The 12,308-nt window shown below is 35.3% G+C and overlaps 1 protein-coding gene across 2 annotated transcripts; it reads right to left on the minus strand.

The window, feature by feature from the left end:
• Positions 1-4,428: 4,428 nt before the first annotated feature.
• On the minus strand, positions 4,429-11,693 carry LOC131047133 (heat shock 70 kDa protein 14). Of its 2 annotated transcripts, XR_009106095.2 has the most exons (11): positions 11,430-11,693; positions 9,938-11,145; positions 9,129-9,341; positions 8,549-8,644; positions 8,163-8,411; positions 6,698-6,895; positions 5,832-5,978; positions 5,517-5,666; positions 5,209-5,339; positions 4,669-5,083; positions 4,429-4,542 (listed from the first exon to the last, which is right to left on the minus strand). XR_009106095.2 is itself a non-coding variant. In XM_057980982.2 (10 exons), the coding sequence occupies exons 2-10, from the start codon at positions 11,105-11,107 to the stop codon at positions 4,894-4,896; spliced, it is 2,544 nt and encodes an 847-aa protein (XP_057836965.1). In that variant the 5' UTR covers positions 11,108-11,145; positions 11,430-11,693; the 3' UTR covers positions 4,429-4,893. The 2 variants fall into 2 exon arrangements, 1 of the variants encoding a protein (XP_057836965.1); XM_057980982.2 differs by having other exon boundaries at positions 4,429-5,083.
• Between the last annotated feature and the right edge of the window lie 615 nt (positions 11,694-12,308).

The following is a 12,308-nucleotide window of genomic DNA, read 5'->3' on the forward strand; positions in this document are numbered from 1 at the left end:
CACTACTAATAGTAACAATCATATTTTTGTAAGTATTGAAGTAAAAAGAAAAGCAACAAGATACATTTATCTTCTTCCATCTTAACCTCTATGTAAACTAGTTGACTCATAATCAACTTAAATTCATTTAAATTATATATGCAACTAAATCGCCATCTTCCATTTTTAAAGAATAGAAACATATTTTCATATACAATTTATGGTTCTACTTCTAGTTTTATAAATCACCTATCATCTTTCATAGCTTTTATACAATATTATTCTTGGAGTCATTCAAAAGGACAAAATCCACAAGCACAACAAAAATAAGGTGAAACTACTACGATAAAATATTCTTGAAACCTACTCATTAGAAATTTAACATTAGACTACCATGAAGTATTATGTGTAGAAGCATAAACCAACAAAAAAAATAAAATCAACAAATCATGAATCTGCAAAACAAAATTTACATTGAGAAACCATTAAAGAAAGAACTCTACCAAATAAAAGAGTATGTATTACTCTTCAATGAAGAAGATGCAATATCAATGCCCTACCTACACTATGACAACATTCCAACAAGGAGGATGCATGTAAAACATGATATTAAATTTAAACAAATATTTTTAAAATATTTTTTATCTTCAATTTTAATAATTTGTATCAGAACTCCTAGAGTTATAAGACATTATTTCTTTGGTAATTTTAGATAAGATGTATTTAAAATAAATTACTTATATTAAAATAAAATTATATTGAGTGTCAAAGATTTATAGGAGTAAATTGTTTCAACAATCTAAAATAATATTTTTTCTAAATATAAAATATAAATTTAAAAATATATATATATTCATCTTCTTCCCCTAATCTAATGTCATATAAAAGTTTCTATTTTACTTTTAAATTTGTTATACAAGAAGAAAGATAGTATGAATAAAATAAAAACATGCCAATTACATATTTATATTTATTATTATATATTAATATTATGTTTATTATTAAATATTAACATCTTGAGAGGTAAATGTTATCAAATTAAAGAGTTTTTGTTATGTGCCATTATAAGACACCTCTTGCCATAATAAACAATTTTACATAACATCGCATGGGCACAATTCTACAACAATGTAGGTCCCATTCAATATGATAAGAGCCTTCACTCAGCAATTCTAACACCTAGGTTTAGAAAATGGAATTTTAATAAATCCAAAGAAATGTAATCACTAATGGTAGTGGAGCTCCACTGACCTCATAAATGTATATGATAACTACTAACAAAATTCTTGCAAAATCAAAGTTCAATTACGCCTTACAAGTACATTAGAGATATATAAAATGCCCACGACTTTTGCAAGGTCAACGACACCCTAATCCTAAGATTGAGAAATTAAAAAAATAATTTGATTATGAATACACTTGAAAAAAAAACAAAAAAAAACTAAGCATTTCAGTTCATAATATTGAATAGAATTGTCTTGCTACATGAATCTAAACTTTTGATATCACAATCATTATTTTCTCAGTGGATTGTACTCCCATTTTATCACATTGCTCCTCCTTCTACTCCAAACCCAAGAGTAGTAAAACATTTTTCTTCAGCAATGTGGTTGCACATGCTGTGCACCAAAAATGTTTTCAAACCGCTTGTTTTGATGTCACCACTTCTATTATCCTTGGTCTTTCAATTAAATACTTCTATTAAGCAATGTGCTCCTCATTATAGAGGAGCACAACAATATTCTCATGTATACTCTTATGTGGTTGTTGGGCTTAATCTTTCCCTTCTGATTAACGGGTCGTCTATTTTGAAAATAATGCTCTGCACTTGCGAGTAAATGTTTCACCCAGAGTTTTATCTCACCACTTCTATCACTTTGACAATAAATACTCATCACTTTGCCAATAAATACTCTCCTCTCGAGCAATTTTCCTCATTTTAGCCACTCCATAGTATCCTCATATAGTTAGTAGGCATAATGCTACCTTTTTTATTTATGGGTTGTCTATTTGGCAATAACGCTCCAGTCTAGGTCCACGATGTCCTTAGTTTTGACTCTCCACCTCAAAGTACCCAATGGCAGTGACATACCGATGGACCAGGGCCGCCATCCCTAGAGATTAGTCTCACCCTAGCTCACCCCACAGGGGGTCGTCAGGCTGGGTCATGGAGACACCCCTGGCTAACCAAAAATAATAATAATTAGAATACTCAGTTCCCCATCTACACGATGGCCCAGGAAAGAGTGTTGTCCTCTAGTTTGGCGAGACGTGAATTTGAGTTGGGTAAAAGAATCCTAAGAATGCTAACTGAACTAGGGTCTGATGTTGAGTAAGAACACTACCGAAATGAGATTTGATTTACACACCTCACCATTTTTAGCTTGACAAATTTGATCATTTTAGCCATCGAGTGTGTACAAATTGGCAAACCTTCCTCTCAACGATGCAATTATCTACTTATATGCGAAATGTTTATCATATTTTTTTGTGAGAAAAACATTTAAGTTTTTTCGAGAGACGTTTTAAGAGAAGAATTATCTATCAATGAAGTCTGTATCATACTTCTATCCCTGTACATGTCAGTTTCAGTTCGATTGTTAAACCTCCCTTTTGCAGCGTTGGCTTCTCTCTATATCCAAGTGGCACATGAATCTGCTCGAAGCATTGGCAATAGGCAGGTACATATGACCGGAAAGCCACCTTCAAAGATGCAATATGCATTGGAGTTGTTTTGAAGAAAAAGCACACAATATTCGAGCTGTTAAAGTTTTGCCTCTCACCCATCAATAAAGGATTTTGGACATGAATTTATCGAGACATCAAAGTTCCAAATAGAAATTTTAACATCCATATTTTCAAACACATACATTAAATTTTGATTGTTCATTTGAAACATAATAAGTTTTCAACACCTACTATTAAGGCTAAATGAACCACCATGCCTAACAAGATAATTCTCAAATCAATACAACCATATGTAATTTCGCAGCAGACAGGATAATTTCCAAAGCAATATAACACCTGAAAGCCTGTGATGTAAGGTAAGGATAGATGGTGGTGCAGAACAACATATAAATTTCCAAATCAATATACATCGACACCTGAAAAACAAACATTTAACTAGAAGCCAAAGCCTGTAATGTAATGTAAGGACCGATGGGTAGTGCAATACAACTTATTGCACAATGACCAACCATAGAAATCAATTAGTTAGGCACTTAAAAGTATTACTTAGTAAAATTGAATAAACTTCCAAATAAGCCTTCAGTAATAAAAATTCCATACGAGAAATAAGCGTTGGAAATCCATTTTGAAAATACAATCGTTCATTCAACATAATAAAACAGATAAACCTTAACCTAAGGCATACTAGAAGCAGCTCTGCAAAGTAGCCAAATTACAACCTTCAGTTCTTACGTCAAATGCAAATATTAATGAAGAATTTTACCGCATGGAAGGTTGTTTAGTATTTTTACTTAAAGAGATCAAATCGGGGCAAAACAAATGATTGAGCTACGGTCCAAGAAAAAGCAGTTCCGCAGACCAACTTACAACCCTAAGTATGCTAAACCTCATGTACAAGGGCAAGTAAATAAAATATCGTTCACAAGCAAGCAACATGGTGGATGGTCCAACTGTATAGAAGCTCTAATTAAAGAGCTTCAAATAGGGGCAAACTAAAGGATTGGGTTGATATCTAAGGCCTTTGCAACAAGATAAAATTTCAAAGAACAACATACACGATCTAATTTCTCAATCCTCTGATTTTTGCTCCTACAGTCAAGCCGCCTAACCTTCAAATTTCTCATCTAGGGAGTTCATACCTAACTTCTTGATGTCAAATATAATTCCAATCTTTGGTCGTAATATTAATTCAAATGTTTTAGCTTGTTTGTCAACAAAGCATGTACAGATACAACCAAATAATATATGTTGTCTAAAATTATTTAGTTCTCCAAAATAGTAATGTTCCGGTAGAATCATAATTGTTTGTATGTATAAAACGGATGCGAGAAGCCATTTATGTAAACAAACATGCGAGAAGCCTTTTATGTAAACAACCATGTAAGAAGCCTTTGTTATCAGATAGGCATTTAAGGAGCTTTTGTTCACAAAAATATAAAAGAAGATTGACAAACAAGCAAAATAATTCGAACAACATTCTGATAGGATCAAAAATAAACTCAAGTCCAAAAAATGAACAAGCATGTTAGGCCTTTCGGCTTTCCCGAAATACGTACTCCTAGTACATGTGCAACTATTATATTTGTGGAATAAGCATGCAGGAAGAGAGATTAGGAGGCAAGGAGAAAGAGAGAGAGATGAACAAATATCTAGGTCAAACCATACCTAAACATGAATTGTCAGTTTTACAAGGAAAGCTTTAAAATATATTAAGCAAAAACAGACAATTTTTAAAATACCGAATTTCAATTGGATCATCTATGATCACAGTAAACGCACTATTTAATGCATTGCCCAAGAAACAAAAGTACAACAATAACTATGAATGGATGTCCTGAGGGAATATTCCATTTGTCCAAAATTTCACCAACCCAACTGCAACAGAAATTCAATGCATTCAGGCAAGATGGATGCTTTGAAATAAATTTCTAAATAAGCAAAAAAACAAATCCTGTTCTTGAATTCAGGATTTACAATAAGTTGGAGGGAATCTGAAGCAACCTATATATGCGCTGAGAGTCGATGCTGCTAGCTGCTAAAAAATACTTCAAGATCCCAAATCATAGGATAGAGATAAATTTGTCAGACTGACATCTTCATATCCTACCATATATCTATCCTCCCCCTTGGAGGAAGTACCAGACTAGGAGAGCTACACAACAAAATGAGCATTAGAAATGAATTTATAATAAGAAAATTTGAGTATACACAAATTATAGAGGCGTGTCACTCATTTTCAGGTGCCTGGGTGTTGTCTGTATCCATGGGCTCGGAAGGAGGTGCTTGGCCTTCTGGTGGGGGAGTATTGTTGCTGGCATTCTCATTTGCCTGGGCTTCAGCAGGTTGTGGAGATGGTGGTGATTGTTGTGGCTTTGCTGGAGCTGGTCTTGGTTTTGTCATTATAGGTCTACAAAACCTGTTCAAGCATATTTACTTATTACATTGACATCAACATATGAAAATGAATAAATATCCTAATCATATAATTATAATGTTCAAAAATACTTGGCTGGATGATATACACAGAAAGTGAATACATACCGATCCAATGTCTCAGCTTTTCGTTTCACATCAGAAGCCAAGAAAACAGGGTTGACATGCTTTGGCAAAAGATCTTGCTGTTGCCTTTTGTCCTTCAGCCATTGTTCAGCATCATTACACTCATTTACAACCTATCATGGCAACATAAAAACATCCAAGACTAAGAAAGCATAATGAAATGACAGATTAAATACCATAACATGAGGATAAAGTACAATATTTACATCAGACCACCAAAAATGTAGTATTTACTTGAAATGAGAAAGGAGTACCCACAAAAAAGACAAACATTAAGAAAGAAGATTCACCTTCTGTTTTTCAGCAACATCAATGTGATCAAATTTTGGATCTGTGGAAATAGCTGCTTCTCTATAACTAGTGAAGCAGTGTTCGAGTTGTCTTATTGCTGGTCCTCTTTCCAAATCTTCCTTGTAGCGCTCCTCAATTGGATCGCCAAACTGAATTTTACATTTACTAATAATCAGTTTCTTGGTTACTAGCTTCTTTTGGCATTTGACTCTTGGATAGGTATGTTAAATAACTTGACACGGTAACAAAAAACAAACCAAATTTATGCACTTTTCCTCATATACTGAAAGATAAAGGATTAAAAAACTAGTTACCTTCTTTAGTTCTTCTAACTTTGCAATGTATACTCCCTTTGTTTCATCCTCTCCTTCATCATATAACCAGTCCTCAACAGTCTGTAATACTGTGGTCAAAGTATCTCTTTCTTGATCTGTGACAAAATGCTGGTATTTTTCATAGAGCTGGTTCATTTGCAGAGCAAACTCTTGTTAAACCTTCATTGGTTACACATTAATGCATGTACAATCATTTAACAGAACATATTCAATTAGACAAATCATCTACCAAAGCAAAGGATTTTACACAGTTCACACAACACATCAAATGATTAGTTTCTTCTATTTAAGATAAAGAGATCCTACACCAAGTCATCATCATCATGTGAAGTGGATATCCCCTCCCCCAAGACATGACACATTCTTAACATATAGGATAAATCACAATGCCCAAACAGTAGACTAATTGAAAAATAAAGCTTTAAAACAACAAACTTATGACAACAAATAGTATGATCCACTCTAAAATGGTAACACATTATAAAAGACCTTTGGAAAAAACCACCTTAACATCTATTAAAACAAACCGAAGCATGCATCCATGCCTTAGTAAGAAAGTACTGGATTCCTTTTCAAATACAAACTCCTACATACCAATGATTCAATCTCAAATACAAGAAAATGAAGCATCCAAAGATCCCAGATATGAACATCATACAGTAAGTTACCAGCACGTGTGAAAAAAGTATTCCATTTCTTTATTTTGCTTTTCAATTGCAAAGTTAATCTTAATTTCACATATAAAAAGATATGCTCTCATAAGGTATAAATTATGAACTAAAAAAAATCAATTGCTGAAATATAAAATCAAACAATGAAATGAAAAAGTCTCATAAGAATGGTACCTTGTTACGCATGTCATAAACATATGCTTCCACCGCATTTTTCTTTTCCTTGGTCTCTTCCATAATTCTGTCCTGTAAGGCCATTTCAAACTCTTTCTCTGCAGCTTTCTGCAATTCTGCTCGTTCCAGGCCACCATATATAATTTCTGCAAGAGGCAATTCAATTTTCTTGGTCTTTTTCTTTTTCACCACTTTCACCTGCATATCAAGTGCACTTATAATTGCATCAGGCGGTTGATAGTTTAAGTTACAATTGGTCATAGAACATTATGATCAATAATAAAAGAATGGGTCAACATTTTTCATAGTGGTAAATGAATCAAGTGAGGCTCCTAAATGCTCATGATCAAAACGACCATGCTAGCATATGTAAAACAAAGATCCCATGCCCATATTACACACAACACTTTATGCTACCAAAATGTAAACAAGGAATAAAAAGAAGCATGAATTTAGAAACTAAATATCCAGTACATAACATATGAAACAGCATCATAATCTCAATTGAGAAATTACAATATTATATCACACCTGTATATCAGATGCCAAAGATTTACCAGAATGCCATTGAAACAGACAAGAAAATAAAAAAGATTCAAACAAAAATCCCATATAAATTCAATGTGCTCTGAAAAGCCATCAACATCAATAAGGATGAAAAAATCCAACATATGAAAATTGAGGGCAATAAGAGTTGAGGCAAACATGAACATCAGGCATGTGGTCAATGGAACAACTTGCTCTGAAGTTAGATTCCTAATCTCAAGTAACTTACTGGATACAAGAGAAGCAGGCTCCCTTTTGCTATTTGCTTTATTTTTCACTATGCCCGATAAACCACATTGAATAAACACTACTCAACCAACCCACTTCCTTATGTGCCGGTAAATACAGGGACATCAAAAATACAAACGCACATTTGAGCATGCATAATAAGTCCCATTGGATAAAACATGAATTTTGACAAGAATTGTCTACTTTCTAAGCAAGTTGCATCCTTCACAATTTCAGCAACCAATTTAAAAATCAATAGAGCTAGTTCATAAAGAGAGAACCATCAATGCTAAAAGAAAGAAACGGGACACTTTAAAAGATTGTGAAATGCCATATTTCTGGCTTTAATTTTTTGTAGTATCTTTTTCAACTTATTATTAATGTCACCCCACCATTCTTTAAACAACTCCTCTATGTTAAATCAATGTTACAAAAGGCCTCCAAAAGTAGTTAGCTACAAAATGTTAACAACACAATTGCTCCAAACAGATTCCTCTCAAGTTAAGAAAATATTCTGTCAGCATGCCCACATTTTCCAATGTTCTAGATTTTGCAAAGAAAAGCAATATGAACTGGAATGTAATGATTCAAAAGAAAACTCGCTTTTTTTCTGATAAGACCACAACTGCCTTCTACAAAACATGGTATTGTTATCCAATGCTTCAAAAGTATATACTGGAGAAGAACAGACCTTAGCATCCGTATCCATCTGGCCATTCTTATCATCCAGCTCAGAAGCTCCATTCTCTGGAGTTGCTCCTGTTGATGCTTGTTCAGCAGCATTTTTTCCCTCCTGCATGTTCACGTCAGCATTTTCATCAGCTCCAGACACACCATTGCTTTGACCATCATCTGTCTCCATGGCAACAGCTTCCTTTTCTTCCTTTACATTTTCTTTAGCAGGTGTAACAGGAAGTTCCACTTCTTCTTCTTCAATCAACTGCAGAAATGTACACGATGTTTGTTAAATACACTGGAAACAATCCTTACTACTTTGTATCCATTGGAAACGATTCTTACTACTTTGTATCCATTAATTATAAGGAAGTCGTATGAAAAGTAAGCATTGAAACTCACAGTTGCAGAAGTAACCCAGACAACTCCATTCTTATCCAATTGCACTTTTACTTTAATCTTGCCCCTTTCACCATTTGGAGTCTGGAATGGACCAATCTGCCAAAAAGGTGTAAAATTAGCTAAATGCCTGTTTTCTGGAATTTTCAAAATTTTGGCTAGTAAATATTTTTAACATACAAATGCCAGAAACACCTTGATCCATGAATAAGTAAAAAGCACAAGTGAAGGCTTTAAACACCTTGGTCCATAACTAAGTAAAAACAAGTGAATACTGAAATCTCTATTAAACCTTTGCCCGCAATTATGCAAAAAGAATAAGCAAACTCTTAATCAGAAGGAAACCTTTACCCTAACAACAAAAAATACCAGAAAACATAACACAAGACATTACACCCATTTAAAATTATAAAACACCTCATTAAATACCAACCAAATTCATGCGACAAAGCAGTAGTTTCCAGTGCTACAACAACATCATAAACTAATACAATATTCACCAATAAAATCAACATACTTTTTACATTACTGAGAACTTGCATAAGAATTGTTGCATTTTTCTATTGGATGTTTGAAATCATACCGTATATGAGCTTATCTGTTGTACCCGAACTTGACTGGGAGGTGCATATAGTACATCAAGCGTAAAGGTCCCTGGCCTGAAAATAGTTACAGCCTTCATACTTGGCACTGCATTGCCTTTTGGAAACACAATAGAGTACTGTGGACCACTATCTTCTGTCTCAGTAGACCCCTTCCAGGACAGTGCAATTGAGAAAGGGAAACTTTCTTGTACCTGAAAGTACAGGCATAACCAAATGTGAGGTTCTAACAAGTATAGAATAAGATTATCATGTTTGCTACCAAGACAATATCCTCCCATAAGGTAAACCGATGGTTTTACAACTCTTGCTAAACATGCTCCAACACAACCAGGGTAGCACAACGCATGAGCAGGGTGGGTATGGATAACAGCTGCCCTGTTGAAATTTATTCTAGGAAGTTATGAATTGCCTAAGGCTGTAAAAATGAAAGAAAATGAAAGAAGAAGATGATCAATTTAATTGAAAATCTTTATTGTCTATTTCACTTGTTAAATTTATATTATAAAACATTGGCAAAACAGCACATATGCTAGATTGGACGACTAGCAAATAGGCCAAAACCAAAACACAATTCTGTGAGATTACTAAGCCGTACGATTACAATTATTAGGGTAAGGACTTGTCACAAAGAGAGTTGATCCTGGTTGAGGCATCTTTACGGTTTCCACGCAACATTGTATTAAATAACTTATTTGAATACCCTCTGCCTCGCCTAATTAATTCCACCAAATATAGAATCTTAATAAGGAGGACAACCAACATAAAATGAAAGAGCACTAATTCATACCTTGAAATCCCGCACTTTGAACGTTGGGCTAAGAATAGCACACTGCAGAGCACAACCTCGAGCAACACACTCGCTAGCATTCATTGTCCTTCTTGGTTCCTTACCAAAGAACTCTGTCAATATCCTCAACATTGAAGGAACTCGCGAACCAGAACCCACAACCTCGACCGAATGGATTTTATCCACAGTGAGCCCTGCATCAAACAGAGCCCTCTCACAGGGCCCCTTGACGCGCTCAAGAATGGGTAATGAAAGTTGCTCAAACTCATCTCTTCTGATAAACCCTCTCACATCCTTTTCGTCCATCAGGCACTCAATGTTAAGCGGTGCCTCAGGATTCGCACTTAAAACCTTCTTGAGCTTCTCACATGCGGCCCGCAGCCGCTGACTGGCACGAGCATTAGTAGGAACATCAATTTGATACTGGCTTTTGAAAATCCCTGCAAAATGCCTGAAAAGCGCCTCATCAAAATCTCTCCCACCAAGAGATCTGTCAAAAGCATGAGCTAAAACCTTGAGTTCTCCCTTCTTGAAAGCCGCTACGCATACTTGCATGCTTGCATGTCCAATATCGACAAATACAACATTAAGCGGATCACTTTCAGGCAAATCTGTTTTATAAATACCATAGGCCAGGGCAGTAGCTGTTGTCTCGTGTAACAAGCATAGTGGATTTAGGTTAACAATTGAAGCGGCATCCAAAACAGCTCTGCGCTCAAGATCCGTGAAATAAACCGGTATTCCAATGCAGCAATCCACAATCTCCGTCTTCAAATTATCTTTGGCAATCTGCTTAAGATTGGACAGAATCATCGCAAGAATCTGCGTTGGAGTAAACGCGCGGCTCTCGCCTAGATACCGCACGTGAATCAGCGGGTTCCCATCGCTGCCCTCCGTAACAGTAAAGGGCAAACTCTGCAGATCCCGCTGCACATCAGGATCGGAATAGTGTTTCCCGATCAGCCGCTTAATCTGAGAAACCGTGTTTTTGGGATTCATAAGCGCCGAAGACGCCCCCGCCGTGCCAATAAACCGCTGTTTCTCGCCGAAACAAACAACAGCAGGAGTCTCCCGCTTCGATTCATCATTCAACACAACATCAATACCGCGCTGCCTGGCCACGGCCACAATGCAGCTCTCGTTGCCAAAATCAAATCCCACAACGCTCATTTTCGCCCCTTGGTGTCGCAAACCCTTAAAACCCTAACCTAAAAAACCAAAGCGAGTATTCATGTATCCACTAAACACAAAGCGAGGTTGTCACGTATCAACTAAACACAGACTCGCCAGTATCAAAACCCTAACATAAAGCAAAATAAGATTCACAAAAACTCAAATTTTCAACTGCAAACAGAACAAAAGAATCCACATGCCCGCCAACGAATCTATATCATCGCACACTTGGAATCAACGATATCACATTTAACAACAACAAAAAAACAAACATTTCCAAAACCCTAAGTTTAACAATCGAAAAATAAACAAGACTTACAAAACCCTAGATTCAAAATCGGGCTGAAAATTGCTCAGGCCTCCTCGCTCTGCTATCCGCAATCGAAACGCCCACAACGAAGATTTAATCAACTCTTAAAAAACAATTTAAAATCAATCCACGATTTGACGTATTAAATTACTTTCCGCTGTATGTTCCCGTCAAGGATGGATCCCTAGACCTCAAACAAGAGCACTACATACCTTTCGGATATTCGTCTTATGTATTCTTTGCATAGGAAGTTGGAGGAGTGTTAAATTTTCTAGAAACCTCTGCTTACTTTAGAGAAAAGTCGGACAGAAAATAAAAATAAATGTATAAATTAAAATAAAAATAAATGTATAAATTAAAGTGCTTATTAAGCCGGCCCTAAAAGCGGCTGTTTCACACATGTCCTGTGAAATCATATAAACAAACGCTCGCGGTCTGCCGTCTGTTAATTTAGTTAGTTACAGCTAAGTTTTTATTATTTAAATGAGATTTCACATAAATGAAATGTTCCGGAAAGTTCTGTAAATATTGTGATTTTTCTAGAACGGGTAAAACCTAATAATTCCACTACTCAATTAATTTAAATTGTTTTTTATTTGTAGTGTGGTAATAAATTCTGCACTTTCTGAACACGTGGCAGAAGATTTTATGTTATGGTGGGGTGCATTAGAGTGTCGTAATCATAGATTAATAAATTTGCCCGTTTTGTTGGAGGCCCCATATGACCGTAGTTTTATGCTTAACATGGCTTGTTTTCCCTTGTAGCTTTTGGGATTTTACTTCGAAAACAAGACCTCTGTCTAAGCAGCACCCATATTGTACTATTGATCATGTTTTGTAATTAATTAATAATTAAATTAGAACATATGTTTATTTTTTAATTAATTA

Source organism: Cryptomeria japonica, chromosome 3, assembly GCF_030272615.1.
Source record: "Cryptomeria japonica chromosome 3, Sugi_1.0, whole genome shotgun sequence".
Taxonomy (NCBI): Eukaryota; Viridiplantae; Streptophyta; class Pinopsida; order Cupressales; family Cupressaceae; genus Cryptomeria; species Cryptomeria japonica.

What these genes read in the sequence shown, in the direction of transcription:
- LOC131047133 (XM_057980982.2), bottom strand. Translation starts at nt 11,107, where the DNA reads ATGAGCGTTGTGGGATTTGATTTTGGCAACGAGAGCTGCATTGTGGCC. An exon ending in AACAGATAAGCTCATATACG is followed by an intron (nt 8,645 to 9,128) that starts GTATGATTTCAA and finishes CCTTTTTGGCAG; the next exon opens with ATTGGTCCATTCCAGACTCC. An exon ending in ATGTTGCTGAAAAACAGAAG is followed by an intron (nt 5,340 to 5,516) that starts GTGAATCTTCTT and finishes TTGCCATGATAG; the next exon opens with GTTGTAAATGAGTGTAATGA.